Here is a 24,938-nt window from a genome sequence, read left to right as displayed (position 1 = left end):
AACTTATTGCAAATCAGCTTCAAACAACTAATTCATCAAGTGCTACATATTTCAAATTGTAGACCAATACCATTGAAGAAAATGTATCTGGAAGAGCAGATCGTGGGATTGCCCTTAGATCTATCATGATTCTTGAATTTTCATGTACATTACCATAAAGTCATCACAAAAGAGTTATATTATAGTGAGTAAAGTGAGGTAAATTTATTTTTAATATAAATAATTTATATTTTTTGACATAAATAGTCAAAATGATGTATAAGATCCTAAGTTATGGATCACATGAATGACTTTAGTCTATGTTCATTGACACAACATGCATCGAACTGTATATAATTCTCCATGTTCATCTGTCAAAATCCTTTCATTAGGATCATTGAGATAAACAATGTTTCATTTTTAACTTTCTCTAAAGTAAAGTGACTTATTAATTGTTCCCAGTTTCCATGCCTGATTCTGGCACAGCTGCTGCTCCTCAGTCTGTAGCTCATCTTTGCTACACTCTACAAAACCATTTAATCAAATCAAAGTGTATATTTCCTACAAACTAATATCACAAAACAAGTCACACATACATTTTATGTTAATGCTTATTGGTTATCCTTAGAGAAAACAACACCTGATAAATAAGGAAAGTACGCTCCGCACGGGACTCGAACCAACATCTCCGGCGTGGGAGGCAGGTGCGCTAACAAGGAGGTTAGAGGCTACAACATGTATTGACGGTCGGTAGTGCACCTCTTCACGTTTAGCCTACTGTGGGTGAAAGCCTGTCAGATGATGATCTTCAGACTTTAAGGACAAAAACAAATGTGAATTCTTACCCACTGACTTCTTTCGGAAAAATCCCCAAAGCCTCATTTGCTTCATTTTTTGCTGTCTTTCCTGCTAACTGCTGTTAACTCGCCACTAAGTAACGTTAGTTGATGTCAACGACTGTGCAAGCTCCTCCCCTACCTGCTGCATATTCAACAGAGAGGAAGAAACGGAGTCGCCCATAGGCTACCGACAGCAAAGGAACTTATTCTATAGGCTAGATTATGTCTATTTTTACAGGCTGTATGCAGTATGTGCAAAGCCAAAACACAATGAAATAAGGCAACTTATGATTTCGGGGGTTTGCTTTTGTCCAGTTTCATATTTGTCAGTCAACTTTTCAAAATACATTCGGGGCTGACGCCCCGGCAAAACACCAAATGGTCTTTTCGCATTTCAGTGGTTTGTAACAGCTCACTATGGTGAACTTTCAAGGAAAACTTGGAAAATTGTAAAAAAAAATTTAAAATTTTAACTGCCGCCGCCTCTGATTGACAACACATTTTAATGCCATATTATTTCATGTTTTACATGAATACTTGAGCGTCCTGATACTCAAATGCGATGAAGTAAATACAACCATGCAACTTCTCTCTCGTTAAATGTTCACCCACCCATAAACATCCGATTGTGGAACCTGCCACCTTAACCTAACGTTTTCTGAATGTCTTTACATTTTTAATTTACAAGCTTTCAAATCAGGGCTGCCAGTGTAAATTTAAATTTACAAGTAAAAATATTTATTGTACAAGTTCTAAAGTTAAAATCTACAAGCTGTCCAGTTTTGCATATACAACCTTGTGAACATTTTGTATTAAACATGCATGAAATGTAAAATAGTGACAACAGATAACAACAATAAAAAATGATATCATATACATTTTTAGATTAAAATGTAAAAAAATTAGATTAAAATTATTAAAGCAAAATATGAAATAAAATATACACTCATCAGGGTCAGAAAATAACTTTTCCCTTAAGGGGTGACACTTGCCCCCTGGATTTGATTTTCAGGGGGAATCTTTTTCCAACCAAAGACAAAACAAAAGGTGGCATTTTAAGTCAAATAATTACATTTAATCAAATGATTAACATCAGGGGCATAGCAATCATTTCAAAAGTGAGGGGGACAGAAAGATTAGCTCAAGACAAACATAAATATACAAGGTATGTTTTTAAGGCTCTCAATCGATAATTTTTTATTGAATTAATTACATGATTGACCAGTGAATTTTAACTTTTGTACTTACACATTTAGATATTTGCTGTATGAAAGACACATTTACCCTGTGAAAAAGTGTGGGGATGAACTTTGGTTTTATTGAAAGTGAGGGGGACATGTCCATGATTCACATACATTCTCAATATAAATAACTAGATTGAGAATTGATTACCCATGAAATTCAATCAATATCAGCTTATACTTTATGTAATAATGTGTACAATTAGACCTAAATAGAGAAATGAATTGTGGGGGAAATTTTTGCTTCTATATTTTGAATTTAGGGGGCATTTTTGTCACTTTCACCGTCTTCAGCAGACACCTCCATCTCCCCTTTAGCCATTCCTAAGCACATTCAACAGTAATGTGTGCATGGCTCAGTTGGTAGTTGAAGTGCCTCTCTTCTCTGGTTAGATGTCAATTGTCTGGAAATCGCTTCATCTACCAGCTCAGAAAGCATATGCATGGTCGCCTAGAAGCAAAATAGGGACCTGTACACCTTAAATTTACCATGTGACCTACACAGAGAAACAGAAAGACACAAATTAGGTATTGAACCGTGACCCTCACCAATATTAGAGCAAGTAAAAGTGAATAAGAACATAATCTGTTAAACTCTAGGTCCTACAGATGTCTTACCAATGGGAAAAAGAACATAATTTTCTGTCAGCTGCAATAAGGTGGAGTTTCGTAGCACTCTTGCATCATGCACATTGTAAGCCCAACCCACATTGATATCGGTAAACCTATTGGTGACAAACAAGTCAACAAACGGACTTGCTACCTTACTGGGATATACAAATAGCCTAGCTGTTCATTCATATTTATGTATATGTGTTATGGTGTAACATTACTCACCAGTAGTGTTTATTTACATCTGCTATAATATGATGAAGTAACTTTCTTTACAATTAAAATAGTCCTTTGCATCATCACAGGAAGTGACCGGGATATGGGAACCATTAATAGCTCCGGCACATTGAGGGAATCCCCATCTCTTCTAAAAGCCATCCAAGATTGCATGCAGTTTTTGTCCCTTTAGACAGCATCACAGCAGCAGATTTCTTTCCAGTGATTTTCAGGTGCGAGCTTAATCAACATAATCAATGGGCAGTAGGTGAGAGATGGATCATGCATTAGCATCTGCCCACGGGAGGTCGTTAATCACTTGACCGTCAGGACTCCCTGGTGAGTTAATGGTTCCAGCACCAGGAAAAGGACATCAAGAATGACAGAAACAAATCTTTCTATTGTCGGAGCGGGCTCTTGAGTTCTCTTCAAGTGACCAATGAGCTTCTTTTGATTTGAATGTCTCTAATCTATAACTGCATGGTTTCTTGCATGAACATCAAATGTGCGACACTGCACGTGGAAATGTGCCAGCCACAGGTCATCAGTTAATTTACCAAGCACGTTTTCCCAACAATCCTGATATATAACATTCATCAACAGCATTCTGCGTGTTCTTGCAGCTATCAAAGCATGCAAGCTGAGCGTAGGGATCAGAATTTCACAGGAGCGAGGAGCGCATTTCACAAGATTGTGCTAAGCCGCTTTGTCCACTATCCAGGCACTGATTTTCCATTCCTCCCAGAATGCATTACATTTCTTGTGCTTCCACATGAATATGTATGCGTTTCTATACTGAAAATCTCAATTAGTTGCCAGCTATATTAAATCCAAGCAATTAAACAGAATGGATTATCAGAGATCAGAACTTTCCCGTCTATCTATGCTGCACAGCTCCTGGTCCAAGTTCTAGTCATTTCAAGACTGGACTACTGCAGTGCTTCTGGCTGGCCTTCAGGACAGCCTTTGGAACAGCACCCACTTACTTAAATTCACTCCTCCAGGTCCATGTCCCAACTCACTCTCTGCGATCAATGAACGAGCAGCGCCTGATGGTCCCATCACATAGAGGCACAAAGTCTATTTCACGATCACAGTCGAACACAGCATGCGAGGTGTGCTACTTGGGTGTATAATAATACCCACTGGTGTTCTTTGGATAAGGGGTATTCTATTCAGATGCTCTAGTAGTCCAAGGCAATCAGGACTCACAATCATTTACTTTCTCTCTTCCTCTATGGTGGAATAAGCTTCCAACCTCCACACGATCTGCTGAAACCATCACAACATTCAAGAACCAGCTGAAAACACATCTGTTCCGAGAGCACTTAACCAGTCCACACTAAATGCACTTTCTTAATATTTAACAATATTTATATTAAAAAATCTTGCATGTCTATTCCTTCTACACTAGCTTCTATACTACTCCAGCAACTTTAAGAACCTGACAGATATTGTTGACTGTTGTACAACAAATTTCTTGCTATGTTCCTAATTTGTAAGTCGCTTTGGATAAAAGTGACAGCTAACTGACTAAATGGAAATGAAAGATTAGGTCATATGCCTAAATAACTTCACTTTATATGCGATATGCTAAAGGCTAATCCTGTCATTCTAATGACATCAAATATCGTAGATACCTCTTTTTATGCATATTAGGATTTTTTGTTCCTAACATTTAAGGTTCTTTTTTGTTCTAATAAATGATTTTATAACTTTCAAACAGATCTAGTGAACTGACTGATGTTGTTACATTAAATATGTGTTGACCCTGAAATGAACTTTGTTCACAATGATAATTTTGGGCAACGCTTTTTTAAATGAGTCTTTAGACTACTTAATTGGGTGAAACTTTTCCCACATGAAGTGCATGTGTATGGCTTTTCTCCACTGTGCACTCTCTCGTGTGATTTCAGGTGTCCTGAGTTAGCAAAACTCTTTCCACAAAAAGAACACACGTGCGGCTTCTTATTTGTGTGAGTTGTCAGGTGTACCTTTAGTTGTGATGCCACCATAAATTTCTTTCCACACTGATCACAGTTAAATGGCTTTAATCCAGAATGATATTGCAGATGAACTGTGAGATGGGCGGCTTGTTTGAAACTCTTTCCACATTGAGAGCAGGTGAAGGGCTTCTCTCCAGTGTGGATTCTCATGTGGCGCTTAAGATCTCCTTTCTCTCGGAAACTCCTTTCACACTGATGGCAGGCGAAGGGCTTTTCTCCAGTGTGGATTTTCTTGTGAACATCAAGCTGTCCTTTCTTCGTGAAACTTTTTCCACACTGAAGGCACGTAAAAGGCTTCTCTCCTGTGTGAATTCTCATGTGACACTTAAGGTCTCTTTTAACTGCAAAACCTTTTCCACATTGAAAGCATGAGAAAGGTTTCTCTCCAGTGTGAATTTTTAAGTGATTGCCAAGGTTTCCTTTTAGTAGGAAACTCTTTCCACACTGCTGACATGTGAAGGGTATTTCTCCAGTGTGAAGCTTTAAGTGAGCATTAAGGTTTCTTTTTTGTGTAAAACTTTTTCCACAGTGAGAGCAGGTGAAATAATTTGTGGCTTTTGCTTTTAGAGTTATTTTCTGTGAGAATTTATTTTCAGTCTTTGAGCCAGTAGAAGATTCTTCACCAGTCATGAAATTATCAAATGTCTGATACTGATGGTGTTTCTCCTCCATGTCATTCAGTTCTTGACTTTCTTCTTTTACTTCTATCAAGCCTAAAATGAACATAATAAATTGAGACAAATAAAGGTAAAACCTATTTATTGCCAGAAAGCAACAAAGGCCAAGTATCTATTTGAAGTCATCTTTGAATCGATGAAGGTAAGTTCTGTAACGGTCATGTAGATTTTGGTATCATTTACTTGTTTAACAATAATGTAACTGCTTCTAGTGTAGTCACAATACCAACATTTCAGCAGTCGATATCGAAACCAGTTAAATTTCATGCTTTTTGATATCAATTTCGATATTGCAGCAAACGTGCTAATATGGTTATTAGTTATTGAACACACTCCTAGCCTATTTAAAGTTACATTTAAATGTAAATAATAAATTAAAAGATATGAAAGTTGCTTAATTAGGCATGTATTTCTTAATTATTTTTAGGCAGGGCTCTACTGAAATATGTTTAATTTCCAAATAAATGTTTGCTTTTAAATAAATTTTCCTGAATTAAAATGTTTTAAGTTTAATTTAATCATCAAAATTAACTAATAATCAAATCGATTCTTAAAACATTACAAAATTTACTTTAAAAACAATAAAAAAATAGAACAATTACTTTTCAACATACCCTTGCATTTTAATATTTTTTATTCAGTACCAATGCACTCTTGCTTGTGATATACTGTATTGTTTAATTATTATTAATATTATTATTATTATTATTATCATAATCATCAATCATAATTATTAACATTACTACAGTGAATATTAAATTTTATACACCGTTGTAATATATTTCTGTTGCAATTTCTTTTCTTTCAGGTACCTAGCTTTTATTTTGAATCGTACTTCAGTTCTTCTGACGGATAAACAGTTTGCTCCATTCTGATGGTTGATGTGAACATTAACTTAAGCAACTGACACGTTTCTGCATGATTTTATGCACTGCACTGCTGCCACTCGATTGGCTGATTAGATAATCACATGGATGATTGTTGGTGCCAGATGGGCTGGTTTGAGTATTTCTGTATCTGCTGATCTCCTGGGATTTTCACACACAACAGTCTCTAGAATTGACTCAGAATGGTGCCAAAAACAAAAAAAAAACATCCAGATCTGTGGATGGAAACTCCTTGTTGATGAGGTCAACAGAGAATGGCCAGAATGGTTCAAACTGACAAAGTCTACGGTAACTCCGATAACCGCTGTTTACAATTGTGGCGAGAAAAATAGATTCTCAGAATGCTATTCTGAGAAGTGGGTTGGCACTGTTTTTCAGCATACACAATATTAGGCAGGTGGTTTTAATGCTGTGGCTGATCGGTGTATTATAATCTACATATAATAAGCGCTTCACAGTGGATTAGTGCTCTGCTCTGTCATCTCATACAATACAAATTATTCTCAATGTCTGTGGAATTTCTAATGTATGAGCAGTATGCTTCATACATTTATTTAAAGCACACTGCTTCAATGCAGATTAAGAGTGCAGCCTTTTGAGGTTTAATAATAACATTAGGATATATAACTATTTTAATTTGATTAATTGTCAGTTTCAGTATAAAAGGAGTAACAGAGCACACACTCAAATAAGCGTGTGAGTATTTGAAAGCAATCGTGTGTAAATCAGACAGTGTGCTGGTATCGAATTAAGTTGGTTCTTGGTACTACCGTTACTTTAAATACACTGGTATTATTACATCTTTTAGTACAGACTTGGTACTGAAGTACCGGTACTATTGACAACACTAGCTGCTACTATGATTTTCTAACAACAGCTGCCAAATCTAGTGAACAGTCCGAAGCTTTGTGTTCGTCAGTGTTCCTCAATGTTCCTCAAAACAGTCACCGTGAAGAATCAAGAATGGTCACCAACCTATTTGTTTTTCAGTATCTTCATGTTCCATTCTACGTGGCTCTGGATCACTAATGTCTTCACTCTCCTCTTTAAACTCCTCTTTAACAAACTTCATTTTTTGCAATAGTACGCCAGTAGACTTCAGTGGTTACACTTGGAGTTGTTCCTCTTTATAAACCACTTTTTTCTTTTTTCACTTGTTGGATGGTGGAAATAATCACAGCATTTATTGGTGAATTGCTGTGAGAGTGTCTTCACTGCAGGGGTGAATCATGATTGCTGTGTGGTTTGGAGGAGCAGATCTGTCAAACAAAAGGGGCAATTAAAAAAAAAATTACAATAACACAGAGAAAATACCATTACTAGGGCCATATGATTTTTGCAACGTGGAAAACACAGTCATAAAAACACAATTAAATATAAAACCCGTAATGTCACAGAATTTTATGGGGGCCCATATTTGACACGCAATAATCAATTTATAAATAAATAAATCCACTGAGAAATCAATAAATCAATTGAGCAATCAATTATATACATGTGGATAAATAGATGAAAATAATATATTTTATCATCAAAAAATTACCAATTAATACAAACGTAAACAAAAACAAAAAAATCATTTTACATTTATAATATAGAATTTGTGATGAAACTAATTATTATTATTAATATGTGATAATGTAGTGATTAATAATTACATTTTGTATTTGCCTATTGCTATTTCTTTTGTATATTGCCCTTTTATCGATTTACCGCTGAGACGGGAGGCGCCAGCGCCTAATCTGCGGTCATCACTCATTGCCCAGATTTTACAAAAGCGGTCTGTAATGGTATTCAATGGAAAGGAGGAGGCGAGAACCGGCTTGACGATATAAATCATATTTTAATAGTAAACTTAAAAGACAATATAAACGCAAATGACGGACATATCCGCTAACGATCTCTCTCTCCTGCACGATACTCTGCAGTCGACCTTTAAACCTCAGAGGCTTGATTAGCCTAATACGGGACCGGGTGTGTAGGATCACGACCCGGCCCCGCCCTCCGCCCTGCCACACGGTCATTGGTCAATGCTCGTTGATTGCACTGTTTCATGCCATTTTCACATTATTAAAGTTTAAGTCATCGAAGATATCTGGCTTGTCTCGGCTTCAAGGAGAAACAGAGCGCCTGCACTTCTACTATGTGCCGCCTTATGTCGCAGACTTCGGGAGACAGGTAGCGAGTGTGGAGGGTGAAAAGACAAAAATGAAGTGTATTTGATGGTGCTATGTGCTATCCACACTCCAGAGTGCTTGGGGTGTACACAGCTCTGTTGTTTTATCATACTGCCGGGTTCATGGGTCTTCTATCTGTGTCAGACATAGTCTTTTACTATTTAAGTTTGGTTGGCTTGGTTGGCAAAGATGTATTCTTCTACTTCTATTGCACTGATTTTTGAGTCTTATTCTAAAATATTCAATATAAACATTAGTCCAAACCCTCTAATAGCCATTTTTGCTGTAGTTGGCAAAAAGACCACTCTTTCAAGAATAGATAGTGATTGTATTGACTTTACCTCTCTTCTAGCGACACGACTGATTCTGTTAAATTGGCAACAAAAGCTTCTTTTAAACAGCGTGTTACAAATGTGTTACAGTACCTGAGTCTGGAAAGAATAAGACTGAATCTGAGGAGTTCCAGCTCTGAGTTTATGGTAATGTGGTGGCATTTCTTAAGATATATTTGAAATCAGCTGTATTTGATGTAGGTTGAGTTGGTGCTGATAACTGATTCTGTATATTATTTACCTGTAGGTTTCTCTTCCGTGGAACTCAAAAGGAGATGTTAGGGAGAATGTTAGTTTCAGTCTCAATCCACTTTTATTTTATGGAGGAAAAAAAGATGCAGTGACAGTGAATAGTGACCAGGGCTGGACTGGGAAGCAAAATCTGCCCGGGATTTTACATGGCAATTACTGGATACATATTGTTTTGTTTTCTGTCCTAAGAATGCAATTAACACATTTAGACAGGAAAGTATGTGTGTGTATATATATATATATATATATATATATATATATATATATATATATACATATATACACACACACATGATTTAATTTTCAGCACTTTCAAAATCTGTGATATTTGATTAATCGTGATTAAATATTTTAATCGAATGACAGCACTAAGAAATACTGAGGTAAATGGCATAAATGCTGATTCAGCACTCATGGACACCAACCTCTTTATTCCTCAGTATCTTCCTTTTTTTAATGTACCTAGATCTGGAATACTGATGTCTTCCTTCTCCTCTTTAATAAACTCTGAATGTGCGGTCACAAACTCTGAATGAGTTATTCCCACTTGATTGAAGCCAAAGGTCACTTCAAGGATGATGGGAATATTTCCAGCATGGAATGAGATCTGCCAAAATAAAAATAAAAGGATACATCAGAGGTCCCCAAGTATAAGATGACCTTATAATAAACTTGTTTTTAAAGCTATAATTATTTTAATCCACAAATTACATTACTATCATTGATGAAATGTACACTGATGAACCAAAACATTATGACATGCATAAAATGCTGTAGGTACTCCGTGTGCCACTAAAACAGCGTTGATCCACCGAGGCATGAACTCTTCCAGTGGTATCTGACACAAAGATATTAGCAGCCGATCCTTCAAGTTCTGTAAGTTGCGAGGTGGAGCTCCAGGGTTTTGGACTTGTTGGTCGAGCCATTTGGATTGAGGCCAAGTCAACACCTTGAACTCTTTATCATGTTCCTCAAACCATTCCTGAACACTGTGTGCAGTCTGGCAGGGCGCATTGTCCTGCCATCAGTATATACCATTGCCATGAATGGGTGTACCTGGACTGCAACCATGTTTAGGTAGGTGGCATGAGTCAAATTGATGTCCACATGAATGGCTGGACCCAGGGTTTCCCAGCAGAACATTGCCCAGAGCATCTCACTCCATCCACCGGCTTGTCGTCTTCCTAAAGTGCATCTTGGTGTCATCAGTTCCACAGGTAAACAGTGGAGATGTGCATGGCCGTCCACATGATGTAAAAGAAAACAGTACTCATCGGACCAGGTGACCTTCTTCCACTGCTGCAAGGTCCAGTTCTGATGCTTGCATGCCCATTGTAAGTGCTTTCGGTGGTGGACAGCTACACAGCCCCATACGCAACAGGGTACAATGTACTTTGTGTTGTAACACATTCCTCCCATTATTAACATTTTCTGTGACTTGTGCAACAGTAAACCTTCTGTCGGTTCGGTCCAGACGGGATTGTCTTTGTTGCCCTCATGCACTGATAAGCCTTATGTGCCTGTAGTATTATACATGCAGAAGAATTGCAGCAACATGATTTGAATCTGGGAAGAACCCAACATTTTAACCTTGGAATTCTTCGATGCCATAAATTAAAAGCCAGGCATCAACATTGGTCAGAAAGGCCCCTCAGCATGACCTTCTGAGCTTCCACACAGAGTTAAAGAAGACTTTTCTTTGAAAGGTTTCCAAAAGACCAGCAGATTTGCACGACTCTAATACTAAAACATTTAATCTTAATCAGGAACATTTTACACAGTCACAGTACTTTACCGATTTAACCTTCTAAAATGCACAGAATGCATTTAAATCCACGATTTATACAATACCTAATCTTGCTAGGTAATTCTGAAAGTTGCTTTGAAATGTTTTAACTTGTATAACTGACAAATTAATGATTATAGCCTGATATACCTCTTTAAAATATGTGTAATGTTTTATCCATGTTGTATAACCAACAAATTAACCAGTATGATTGTAACCAGGGATTTTCACGTTTTGTTACCTACACGTAAAATATCCATGAAAGAATGTTATATTTGGTATGCAAACGCTCGCTTGGTTACATAGAGGAAGGTGATGATAACGAATATCATGTCTCTTGTACCATTCTCAAGATATAAAAATTCACTATTTTTGAGCGGGAGATTTGTAAGAATTCAAAACAAAGGACCATAAAATCAACTGTCGGAAATGACACCCCAGTTGACCACGTGACTCTGAAAAGTCACTTCTGATTGGCGCAGGACACCTTTGGGGATGTGGCCAATTTCAGTTCAAATGTTTCCAAACAGGATGAACATGCTCTCTTCTCTTGTCTCTTCTTCTGACCACTGCACTCTCTGCTCTGATTCTTCCCTCGTGGTCTTCTCTGGATCTCTTTGGAACCAGATCCATGCCATGTGAGGTCCAAGGAAGCTCGGGACTCGAAGTCGCGAGGAAGCTTCTCACTCTCTATGGTTCACGCACCAAACGGGAGTCGCGGATCCTCTATGAAAAGACCTTGCTTCAAAGCCAACCACATCATTCATACAGACAATAACTATCCGATCTTACAGAGGTCCAAATCATCGACGAAAGTACATCTCCAGTATTGTGCTAAAAGTGCTGGTGTAAATACTTTGGGTAATTATATAGCAAATCGATGTAGACTCAAATAAGGATAAATGGTTTTTAAGGCATTGTCAACAGACTCCATAAAGTTCATTTTCACTGTACTGATCATTTACTTCACATTATGTCACTCTTCTCACCAACCTGTCTCATGTATATACGTGTTAGATTAGATTTATGTTTAGAATTGCAATAAAGTTTGTCTGTATTCAAAGATGATTTGACTGTGTTATATTTTGATAAATAATCTCACCCGTTTCTAAAAGAGTTTGCTTCAAAGCTGTACCTAAATACGCGTGACATTATTTTCAATAAGCCATGAGAAAAATATTACTCCAATAAGAGAATTAATCATAAGTCCCTTATTAAAGTGAATTCCTTTCAGTAGAAATTGTGAGCGGATACAACGAGACATTGTATTATGATTTTAATGGTGGAGAATTTTATTCAGACAAAAGATCTAGTTACTTAGAACGTGACAAGTTCATAGCTCACATATTGCAAGACCCTAAATTCCCTTACATATAATGGTGTGAGAATGAGGGCACTTCAATGGTTCCCTTCTAAATTTAATACCAAATACCCTACATGCCAAATACCCTACATGCCCAACACCCTGTTGCCCGGTTGTAATTTGTCCCTGATCGGACCATTATCGGTAGGCACTCACCACTGCTGACCGGATGCTCTAATCCAGTTGTCTGGCCATAGCAATATGGCCCTTGTCAAAGACGCTCAGGTCTTTACTCCTGCTCATTTCTCCTGCATTCAACATGTTGACTACATTTTCATTTATGCATTTGGCAGATGCTTTTATCCAAAGCGACTTACAGTGCACTTATTACAGGGACAATCTGGAGTTAAGTGTCTTGCTCAAGGACACAATGGTGGTGGCTGTGGGAATCGAACCAGCGACTTTCTGATTACCAGTTTACCAGTTATATGCACTACACCACCACCACCCACTACGGGAACTGATTGTTCATTTACCATCTAATCTACCCAGACCTTGACATGTGGCCTTGTTAGGAGACAATCAACATTATTCGCTTCCCCTGTGAGTGGTCATAATGTTTTGGCTTATCAGTATATAATAATTTCAGAAATGAAGGCATCTTCTACATATACACAAAGCCATACACTCGGTTCAATGTTTATTCATCCATAACGGGACCTTAATGCGGAATCAATGTATTGTATTGATATCTGTTTTCCCTGACTAGAATCCAAATAAAAATTATCCTGATATTTTTTGTCTAACAATTATTTGATCAAATAATACAAAATAAGCACAGGTTTTATTTTATCTCACATTTTTCATAAACATATAAATAAAGGTTTTTAACAGACAACAATGACATTAATACAGTACTTCATTAAATGTAGAAGTGAAGATCAGTGGTTTGAACACATCATCTGGAAAAGATCTTTGAACATATATAATAAAATTAATTTTCCCTTTCTGCTTCAGCTCCTGCTGGACTGTTATTGTTATTGCATATTGATGACTTTTGTATGACAAAATACTTTTAAAGCATGTTGCCCTTCTGGATAAACAGTTCTGCTGAATGCCTAAATATAAAAGAAGTATAATCTTTTTTTTTTTAAATAGTTAAATTTTAATTTAATCTTCCATGAGTTAAGCTTGTTTTAATGATTAATTCACCTAAACAATAGATCAATCTAAATGATTTCCAAGTAATATTACCATGTTGTTTATGTGTAAAATTGTTGTATTGTTTGATATATTTTAGTTAAAGCGCTGAAAAACACAAACCTTTAAATCAACTGAATCACAACAGACGGCAGAGCTGCGGCGGAGTCCTTATGACGTCACAATAACAGCAACTTCTTCTTCTTCTTCTTAACGGCGTTTCGCAAAATAATAACGGTATTTTCCGCCACCTTCTGTTTGCATGGACAAGAGACTGGCCCTGGTTGCATTCTATCCCGAAGGGCTCATCCCTGTGCCCTAATCCCTTCAAATGGTTTACCCTTCAGAGTGAGAGCTTCGAAGTGTGGTAGAGTGTAGGGCTCAAAAATATCAGTCATTCGGAACGCAACTTCAGCGTCATCTATACAAACCAAGGGAGACGCTGACCTCACACAAAGTATGACGCTAATAACCATCACCTGCACCTAATCTGAAATATTTACACATGATTTTGCCTCGCTAAATGCTTTTAGAGTGCAAACTGAAAATAAACAATTTAACTGAATGAATTTATGATAAAATGTAAGCTTATGTTTAAAAAGTTGAGTTTGATCGATTTAGTCTATAAACAAATGTGTAGTGCATGTATTAAATAAAGAGACAGCCAAAGCAGTGGTGTCTGAGGGATCTTCTACCAAAATATTACAATATTTTATAGAGTTTATCAATCAAGTGAAGTTGAATATGAATGTTTGAATATTTTTACATTCAAATTATATATTTTTTATTTTTCTTTACATTCAGATACCCAAGTATGGGGAATAGAAGCCCTTGTGACTGTGGAATGATACTGTTCGGGGGTTCAGGGGTATCGGCTGTGAGAAAATTAAAAAGTCTGAATGGACCATATTTCTGTTTTCATAAAAGTGAGAAAGACTAGGCTACCAATTATTAATTTTAATTGTCTTTCTCTGTCTTCCATGCCAGAGATTATGACATTATGACATATCATTTTCACAAAATTAAAACAAGACCATTTTACGCCATCCTTGGCTGCTGGACTACTGTGTGAACTGCTATTTCCATAAATTACTAAACATCTATGACTAAATAGAAATCAGAAGAAAAAAAACATATATTTTAAAGAATTTTTTTCACAAAGTTAAAGTTTTGTGTTAAATTGAGTAAATATAGTGTGTGACAAGTCTATTGCGTGAAGGAGGAAGTGGGAGCTGGGCAAACAATAAAAGTAAATCTTTATTTTTAATACTCTTAAGTATCCTCACACACTGTTTGCGTTTCAGCATAACGGAACTGAATGCACACATCAAAAACGGCTGCATGAGTCTCTCTCTCCCCTCCAGTTGTTTGGACTGTTTATCTCCCACCACCTCTCACTGTAACACAAAACAGCTGTTAGAGGTGATTTCCCACAGGTGTCAATCCTTACTGTTCTTCCTCTCCCAGCCTCTCTTTCAACAGACATCACCCGGCCACACACATATCACTACATAGTGCTGAGTTAAATTTTTTTGTATTTTTATACTTGCGTTAATATATAATTTGTGTGAAATATCGCCATTGAAACCCTGCTTTCTGGATATCCGCATCGGCCATTAAAAACCCATATTGGTTGACCGCTAGTCAATCGTAGAAGTTATGCGAGACTAGTGAGCAGGAGAGTGAGGTTTGACATTTTTATTAGGGAAGGAAGCACCGAAAATAACAGGCTTATGATCGGAGAAGAATAATCCAGTATAACTGACAGAAAAAACATAAGATAAAGCAAAGTCTAATGTATATCCATGTTCATGTGTAGGACCCCTCACAGTTGAACAAGATAAAAAGTATTTGGCCAGAAGATTTAATGGACAACAAACATGAATACTCAAATCTCATATCTCATAAGTCATATTTTGGCAAGATTGCCCACAAAAAGTCAGAAAACTCTTAAATATAATCATTATTGAATTTAAGTGAGCGATAATACACAACACAGGATCAGTCAGATAAAGATTTAACAGATATACTTCCTTGCGTTCCACGTCTTCTCTGATGTTTTCTCCAGTGAAGAGCACAAGCAGGTGTAAACATGATGGTATAGTTAACAGAACGGGAGGAATGTAGGTGCACAATCCTCTTAGTTCTTGTTTAAACAGCTTATCAACAGTATTAATGATGTTAATGAGTGTCAGACGATTGTAAACCAACAGAGCAGAGATATCTTGGAAAAAAGGAGACATAAACAGGATAAAAGCAAACAGACCAGGTAACAAACGGCCAGCCACACACTGGTGCCATCTTACCACAGGTTTTCTAGAGGACATCTGCCCAGCCGTGGACTGGGCTTCCCCTTGCACTTTTGCCGGATTTTCACTTCTTAGCATGTTTTGAGGCACAAAACAAGGAATCTGCAAGGACAACCAACCCTCCATCCAACGACCTGGTCCTCTGTCCATCCACAATTGAGGTAAACAACAAACCCCGAAGAGTTAACCCACATAGATCTGCTAGAGCAGATAATAGGCTATACTTGGTCAGGTGCCCAGGGGATGTGCTGATCTGCTGGCAGGCACTCTCATTGACATCTTTAGACATCTCACTGCACTCAGCAACGGGACCTAAAAGTCAGGATCATCCTTGTGCAAAAAAACTCATCTGTTTCCTGTTTAAATGATTACTGGCCCATATCGCTCATGCCCATAATCACAAAGTGCAGCAAGGAATAAAGGCAAATTGTGCTGGGAGGTTTACAACATTATGTTTTTTCTGGACTTGCCAGTGCTACACAAGGGAAACGGGAGAGATTCAAAGAGTGTAAGAAGTTACTTCATGCACAGGATGTGAGCTGGATGCAAGATGAGAATTGATGCCAAGTATGGACTTAAGACTTTCACATGCACACGACAAGCTATGACCTTAATTAAATCAATCAAAGAGATTTTAACTTGGTATTGGAGGATGGGGAGCAGGAAAGAATATAAAACATATTTTGGGTTGGGTGTGCCATATTCAGTTTAAGATTTTGCATAGTTTCTACTGGACTCCCTCTAGATAGTATAGGCTTGGTTTAAAAGACACACCTACCTGCTGGTGATGTCAGTTGGAGGTTTGCGACATAGCCCAAGCTCTGTGGTTCCGTGCCAAGATTCAAGAATTCTGGGTAAGAGTCCAGAATTTTATCTGAGGCTCCAGATACTCAAATTTCATTCTGCCATAGACTATGTATATTGGGGGATGGAGCGATTATTAAAGCAGAGAACAAATATACAAAAAGCTGGGTCCAAACGAGTGTAATGATTGGCAGACAGATAATTCAACAGGATGGAAGTCAAAAAGTGCTCCCTCATTTCAATAATGGTTCACCGAATTGGGCAGGGTGGTGGCATTTGAAAAGATGTCAAATATACAGCTTGGCAGATTGGTCGCATATGGTAAGAAATGGTACAATTACTTCATCTTTCTGAAGGGCTCTTGGTGTAGAGAGAAACATGATTGTGGTTGAAATTGTGAATTGTATCCTTTGGTGAATTTTTTTTTTCGTTTTTCCTATTCTCTCTTTATTTGATGATTTGTGTATTTTTTGTACGTGTGTGGCTCGGGCCTTGACCACTCTGTTGGGGGTCAGTGACTGGAAGGGGATGGGGAGTTAATGGGGGTTGAAGGGAGATAATGTTTTATTCTGCATTTATATATTGTGCTTTGATTTGTATAATGCTTAGAATCAATAAAAAATTGTAATCTGAATAAGACAACAACCTATTTTTAAATGTTGAGAAAACAAAAGAAATGCTTGTTGACTTCAGAAAGACCTCTGCTGTCTATATTCTAAACATCAACTGCTCTGCTGTGGAGAAGGTCTGCAGTGTTAAGCTCTTGTGTGTGCACATTACAGATGATCTCACCAGGACAACTGACACCACCATCACCAAAAAGGCCAAAACCAACTTCACTTCTTACGCAGGATGAAAAAAGCTACCCTCCCTTCTCCCATTCACACCACCTTCTACTGCAACTATAAAGAGATTTCTCTGCAGTTACACCACCATTTGATTTGGAAACTGAATGATCTCTGTCCCTAGATAAGATAGTGAAGACAGCCAAGATAATTGGAGTTTCTCTCCCATCCATTAACAAACTCTTCAAAAGAAAGGGTTCCTGCCGTGCAATTCGTTTTTATGTTGATTAAACCACCCATTGCTTACTCGTGGTTCACTCAATGCTGAGTTTGAAATATTTACACGCATTGACGGTAAACTCAGAAAGGCAATCTTACCAGAGCACCAAATCAATGAGTCAACATGGAAAAAGACATGAATCGAAAAGGGCACTTACCATTTTTGGTTAACACTTTAGAATACTGTATCTTAATGGAGAACTAATAGGTCATTCTTCATTAACACTTAAGACACTACTATTAACTACTAAGGAAGATGGGATAACTAATCAGTATGTAATAGCATTTTATAGTTGTGTTAAGTAACAATTAGCTAATCAATAACTATTGAATTCATTCATACCTCCTGATGAACTACTTTTAATGATCTACTAATTCAGCTTCAGGAGAAATAACTATTGAGTAACTACTAATGAACAGTCGATTAATTATAATTACAATAATAGCATAACAATTAGCCATTACAATATTCAGGTTGTGGCCCTTTTGTCTTCCTTCTAATGTTATTATTACTATGGAAATGCAATATGCATTTCGTGGAATTACTACACTCCCAAAATGAGTCATTACAGCGAATTTAGTAGTTTGGGCCTGTATGGTCAATTGCTTTGAGTGTGGTCTGTAACCAGAAATCAACAACGGAATGGAACTCCATCTCCACTATAAGTGACTAGCCAACTTACCTCAGGTAGGTTTATGATTTATATACAGAATAGTGTGTGTGTGTGTGTGTGTGTCTCTTGTTTTCCTCTGCACATATCACATTACATTTGGGTAAATTATTCCTGTATTTAAGGCAATGACTGAGGGGAAGGGAACATACTGGGAACCCCTGAGTATTTAATAAATAATTACCACATAATTATGAAGGAATTACTTACAACCTGGAACAATATTCTAAAGTGAAAATACAGGGAACCCCATTAATGAATGATTGTTTAAAAAAATAAAAAAAAATCTTTAACAAGCATGGTACATAGTAACTGATTTGTTATACTGATTTAGCATTTTAGTAAAGTTTGACACAAGTGTCTGTTTCACTTTTTTTATTAGTTTCATATCCTCAATCAACTTTACTGAACATTGTAATGTTTGAATTACAATATATGATGTAATGCCGTAAATGCAGTAATACTTTCTAATGTCCTTCATCAAACGCCTCAGAGGACCATATCTGTGCTCCATCCCCAACCCCATCCAATAAGACCACTCAATACAAGCCAAGTGTTCCTTCAAGAGCTTCTCGGTCTTGTTGCCTCTTAATCTCCAGATCTGACTTTTGTATGTAGAGCACGGTCTTTCAATATGTTGTGTGTGCCCTCCATGGTGTCTTAAAGTACCGGGGAAAAGTCTTAGAAAAAATGTTGTCTAGAGAGTACGTTATCAAAAACTGCCATAATATGTTTTCGCTTCTCAATTAACATCATAGAAAGCTAAATGAATATTCGCTGTAACCAACTTTGGTCATGTAATCCCAGACTCAATAATGATGAGATCAGGACCTAATTGGGGTCGTACCATATGTGGCAGTGAACTCTATGTGATTGATATTGTCACAACAGATGATAGTCTTATTGAGTTACTAATCATGCACCTTTTTCCTCTCCCAGTGTTTCTACCAGAGCATGCAATACAAAGATACAAAAAGGTCCTGCAGTGTACTTGGAATAGGGGATCACCAAAATGCTGGCGTACCACAAGTGTGGGGTGGACCGCAAAACAATTGTAACTATTGCAGCAATAGCTGAGCTAGAGGCTTGTGACGTTGAAGCCTACAAGACCTTGCGTGAAACATTCCTTATTAAACTTGATTTAATAAATGTATGACAGTGTTCACCTTCTGTTTGTTTTCTAGTGTGGAAATAAAATTAAAAAAATTATTGAAAGCATGTTATCTACACTTATTGCAAATAATTCCAATGTTCTTATAATTTGTCATCTTGTAATGTGGAATTACAGTTCTGTACCAGATAATCATTCCTTAATGGGGTTCTCTGTATTTTCACTTTAGAATACTGTTCCAGGTTGTAAGTAATTCCTTCATAATTATGTGGTAATTCTTTATTAATTACTCAGGGGTTCCCTGTATGTTCCCTTCCCCTCAGTCATTGCCTTGCATACAGGAATAATTTACCCAAATGTAATGTGATATGTGCAGAGGAAAACAAGAGACACACACTATACTGTATATAATCATAAACCTAGCTGAGGTAAGTTGGCAAGTCACTTATAGTGGGGATGGGGTTCCATTCCGTTGTTGATTTCTGGTTACAGACCACACTCACAAAGCAATTGACCATACAGGCCAAAACTACTAAATTCGCTGTAATGACTCATTTTGGGAGTGTAGTAATTCCACGAAATACGTATTGCATTTCGATAGTAATAATAACACTAGAAGTAAGGAAGAAGGGCCACAACCTGAATATTGTAATGGCTAATTGTTATGCTATTATTGTAATTATAATTAATCGACTGTTCATAAGTAGTTACTCAATAGTTATTTCTCCTGAAGCTGAATTAGTAGATCATTAAAAGTAGTTCATCAGGAGGCATGACTGAATTCAATAGTTATTGATTAGCTAATTGTTACTTAACACAACTATAAAATGCTATTACATACTGATTAGTTAACACATCTTCCTTAGTAGTTAATAGTAGTGACTTAAGTGTTATTGAAGAATTACCTATTAGTTCTGCTGTAATTCCTTATTACTTATGCATTAAGTAAGATACTGTATTCTTAAGTGTAACCCAATTTGTATTAACTTGAACTAGGATTACCCCCTTCACCCTCAATAGCGTATAAGGCTGCATCGGTTTATGAGTGTCCTTGAAAAAAAGCATGTTTAAAGTTCATAAAACTATAAAGATTTACAGGACAGTACTTGTAGAAGCTTAATTCAACATTTATAATAGACCTCTGTCACCCACAATAGTTGTAAAAAAAAAACAAGAAAGTCAATTAATTGATTTCCATCAATTCGTAACAAAATAAATATTATGTAAACCCTAGTTTAATTGTTCTTTTTTTTATGATTTTCAGTCACTAGATCTAGTGAACAGACTGAAGTTGAACTGACTGTGAAGACTGAAGTGCTTAATTAAATAATAATTGGCCCTGAAATTAAATTGGTTCATATGATCGTTTTGGACAATGATTTTTTAAATGAGTCTGTAGATTATTTGAGTGGCTGAAACTCTTCCCACATGAAGTACAGTGATATGGCTTCTCTCCAGTATGCACTCTCTCATGTGATTTCAGGTTTCCTGAAGTTTTGAAATTCTTTCCACAAAACGAACACACGTGAGGCTTCTCATTAGTATGAGTTCTCATGTGCACCTTTAGCTGTGATCCCAGCGGAAATTTCTTGCTGCACTGATCACATTTAAATGGCTTTAATCCAGAGTGATAGCGCAGATGAACTGTGAGATTGCCTGCTTGTTTGAAACTCTTTCCACACTGAGCACAGGTGAAAGGACTCTCTCCAGTGTGAATTCTCATGTGACGCTGAAGATTTCCATTAATTGTAAAGCTCTTTTCACACTGATGGCACTTGAAGGGCTTGTCTCCAGTGTGAATTTTCATGTGGACATCAAGATGTCCTCTCTGTGTAAAATTCTTTCCACACTGAAGGCAGGTGAAAGGCTTCTCTCCGGAGTGAAGTCGAAGATGACTCTTAAGGTTTGCGATCACAGAGAAACTCTTTCCACACTGATGGCAGGTGTGAGGCTTCTCTCCAGTGTGAATTCTCATGTGAATCTTAAGGTTTCTTTGACATAAGAGACTCTTACCACATTGAAGGCAGGTGAAAGGCTTCTCTCCCATGTGAAATCTTAAGTGAGTTTTAAGGCTTCCTTTTTGCGTGAAATTTTTCCCACATTGAGAGCATTTAAAAGGCTTCTCTCCAGTGTGTATTCTTAAGTGAGTTTGAAGGTTTCCTGTTTGTGTGAAACTCTTTCCACAGTGAGAGCAAGTGAAAGATTTTTTGGCTCTTGTTTTTCGACTTCTTTTCTGTGAGAAATTATTTTCAGTTTTTGAGCCACTGAAATATACTTCACCAGTCTTGAAAGTATCAAATGTCTGATACTGATGTTTCTCCTCCACACCATTCAATTCTTGACTTTCTTCTTTCACTCTTATCAAGTCTAAAACAAACAGAGTAAATTGAGACACATGTGAAAAAAGAAATAGAATTGAGCCACTATTTAATGGCAGTAAGCAGCAAATGTCAAGTATCTACTTTGTGACCTTTAAATGCTGAAAGTTAACATTTTCATATAATTCTGGTATTATTGTTTAGTTTAACTGTAATTTTACGGATTCTATTATTTTCTAACTACAGCTGCCAGATCTAGCGAACTGTATGAAGCAGACTCTTTAGATCAAACTCTAAAATGATGATTTAAACAACTTTACTGCTCAAATAATACACAAGTTTAAGCAGAAGTATTAATGTAAGTGCTTTTATAAAATTATAAGCTTCACATTTCTGCTTTTAAACTCTCGATCACATGGTAATTCACTCTGGAGAGAGTCCTTTCACCTGTGCTCAGTGTGGAAAGAGTTTCAAACAAGCCACCCATCTCACAGTTCATCTGCTCTAAACGCTTCTAACTTTATGAGCGATTGATAGATATAGGGAATTAATAGGATATTACAGTATGTACGGTAAGCACAGAGAAGCAAACACATGTAAAGGGTGGACACTATGCAAAATGCAAATGAGACGCGATGACGTTATGAATATGTTAATTAGCGTGTGACGTCATCTAGCGACATTTAGCGACTTTTCGAGCAGGCTTTAGCTACTTTCCATTGAAACTAGTTGGCAACACTGCTCCAGAGTGCATTTGCAATTGGTTGGACTAAATGTTTTGGTGCAGATCCGAATGCGATTGCAGCGTTCACATGTGCCTAAACGAACCAAACCAAGGGAGAAAATGCACCAGGTTCCAAAACAAACGTTCCAAACGAACCAAATGTGAAAACACCCTTAATGTTCCTCAACAATCATGATCAAGAATGAATACAAACCTCTTTGTTCCTCAATATCTTCATCTTTTATTCTGCATGGCCCTGGATCACTCATGTCTTCACTCTCCTCTTAAACAGATTTTTTTCCAAAAGTATGTCAGTAGACTTCAGCGGTTACACTTGGAGTTGTTTCTCTTTGTATACTTTTTTCTTCGCTTGTATGACTGCCAAAAAAGGAACCAAATTCATTAATTTTTTACAATATTCCATTGTTGTAACAAATGCAATCATGCTGCTTACCATGTATACCCATAGCTAGGCTTTAACCGCCTTATGACATCTAGAATACCGTCAACAATTAAATGGAAGTAAAAGTGGTACTATCCAACATTCATAGAAAATATAATTTAACAAATGAGCAGACATAGATCTTTAGACATTTAGTGATAATAATTTGCAACAAAAACATGAATCCAGACTTTAAACAAACTCAACACAAAAATGACATATTGAAGATGACAAAACAGTAACAGAATTTGGCATTAAAAATAGCCCAGTCCCAAATAGCTCATTTAAAATGGATACATTTGGCGAGATTTAAATGTGTTGAATGAGAAGCTGAAATGATGATGAATATAAATAGCATATCTTTTAGAATCCAGTTAAACTTCAAGAATTAAAGTCTCCAACAGGCCAGTCATACACAAAAAAAAGTCCCAATACAAACTATACAAGTGAATTTAACAAACATCAAAAACAGTTTAAAACAATCCTGCATCAAACAAACATTTCCATTATACAGCACAATTACTCACAAGAGAAACAGAGATTAAACAACACAACAGGTACTCATACGAGTTAACATCTTTAACTATCCACTTACATAAGTGTTGAACAAAAGAAATTGCCTCAATCAAGACTTAAGATGAATTGACAAAATCAGCATGAACATACAACAATACTTGCTTGTGCATCTTCTTCACTCTTCTTCTATTTCACATTTCTACACAACTCTGTGAAATACTCACTGGTTATCGCCCTCTGGAGGAAGGGATGAATATTGCACCCATGAATCAAATCAAATCAAATCACTTTATTGTCACACTACCATGTACACAAGTGCAACAGTAGGTGAAATTCTTGTGTGCAGTTCCGAGCAACATAGCAGTCATGACAGTGACGAGACATATACCAATTACAGTAAACAACATACTTACACAACACAATTTACATATCAAATGTACACATACTTACACAACACAATAATTATATACAATGTACAGTAAACAATACACACAATATACAATACAATGAGGGGGAAAAGAAACATTAACAGGCTAGGTACCATTACTTAGCTTTGAAACTTACAGTATGTACTAAGATGCAGACTTGAAATAAAAAAGTATTGAAATTGGGTTCATTACTCAAAGTTCACATGACTGAGCGTGTATACATGCATGTTCTTACACCAGTTATACTTATTGACAATGTGTGTAGCCATGTAAATGCAATAAGAGGCTTTTCTTTATTGGTGTAAGCACACGTACATCTCCAAGGTGTGTGTCTTAGATTTTTTTTTCATGTGAAAAGCATCACAATCTAAATAACATTTGCTAAATATCAGATTTAAAAACATTCTTAATCATCTCAAAGACATCTGCTAAATGTCTTATAGACATCCAAGACATAGGCCTATATATTGACATACATCTTGTAGACACATGGAAAATAAGCAAATAACATAAAAAAGTAATAATTCAATACTAATTAGTATTGTTATAATAGTATAGTAATAAAATATATGATAATTGTAAAACAATGGCTATTCATCAATAAAACAATGATACATCATAATAAATAATTATAAAATTTAAGATAATCGTCTAATTTATTTAATTATAATGAAATACCAAACCAACATGTCCATAATTGTTTAGATAACAATATAATATACCTTATTTGTTGATATCAATTTATATAAATAAATCTAATTTTTGTAAAACAACAAACCATATTCTATGGACTTGATATTCTCACTAAATCAGAAATCTTGGGAGATACAGATTTGCCTGTGTAAAGCAAGTTAAGGGAAGGGAGGAGGCGAGAACCAGCCTGACAATATAAATAATAGTTTTAATAATAAACAGAATGAAAAACACACAAACATAAACACACAGAGCTGTCATTCTCTCTCGAACTGTCGTCAGTGGCCGCCTTTATCCCTCGCGCGCACACATCAGGCTGATTGGAGATCAGCAATGTCAGAGAAGACAAGG

At 36.6% G+C, this 24,938-nt stretch overlaps 2 protein-coding genes across 2 annotated transcripts in view; both read right to left on the bottom strand.

The window, feature by feature from the left end:
- Nucleotides 1-23,638, bottom strand: part of LOC127644906 (gastrula zinc finger protein XlCGF8.2DB-like) — a 60,553-nt gene extending 36,915 nt beyond the window's left edge. The window contains exon 1 of the mRNA XM_052128352.1: nucleotides 23,617-23,638. The gene's annotated coding sequence lies outside the window, so the exon portion shown is untranslated. The remainder of the gene's footprint in view (nucleotides 1-23,616) is intronic.
- LOC127645733 (zinc finger protein 271-like) lies at nucleotides 1,599-23,645 on the bottom strand. The gene is made up of 10 exons (XM_052129395.1): nucleotides 23,546-23,645; nucleotides 22,723-22,886; nucleotides 20,832-21,833; nucleotides 15,538-15,731; nucleotides 9,681-9,825; nucleotides 9,060-9,130; nucleotides 7,433-7,553; nucleotides 2,897-5,606; nucleotides 2,678-2,784; nucleotides 1,599-2,556 (listed from the first exon to the last, which is right to left on the bottom strand). Exons 2-8 carry the CDS (start codon nucleotides 22,775-22,777, stop codon nucleotides 4,675-4,677), a joined length of 2,520 nt encoding a protein of 839 aa, XP_051985355.1. The 5' UTR covers nucleotides 22,778-22,886; nucleotides 23,546-23,645; the 3' UTR covers nucleotides 1,599-2,556; nucleotides 2,678-2,784; nucleotides 2,897-4,674.
- Nucleotides 23,646-24,938: the final 1,293 nt, after the last annotated feature.

This window comes from Xyrauchen texanus, chromosome 6 (genome assembly GCF_025860055.1).
Source record: "Xyrauchen texanus isolate HMW12.3.18 chromosome 6, RBS_HiC_50CHRs, whole genome shotgun sequence".
NCBI lineage: Eukaryota > Metazoa > Chordata > Actinopteri > Cypriniformes > Catostomidae > Xyrauchen > Xyrauchen texanus.
Note: the sequence above shows the minus strand (reverse complement) of the source record. Positions and strands in the feature narration are given on the sequence as shown.

Excerpts from the sequence above, each read along its gene's own strand:
- LOC127645733 (XM_052129395.1), bottom strand. The coding sequence starts at position 22,777 with ATGAGTGATCCAGGGCCATGCAGAATAAAAGATGAAGATATTGAGGAA. Across the intron at positions 21,834-22,722 it reads AGATATTGAGGAACAAAGAG|ACTTGATAAGAGTGAAAGAA; the intron begins GTTTGTATTCAT and ends TGTTTGTTTTAG. Across the intron at positions 7,554-9,059 it reads CTTATTCTTTCCAGACTCAG|TCTACTGGCGTACTATTGCA; the intron begins GTACTGTAACAC and ends TAACCACTGAAG.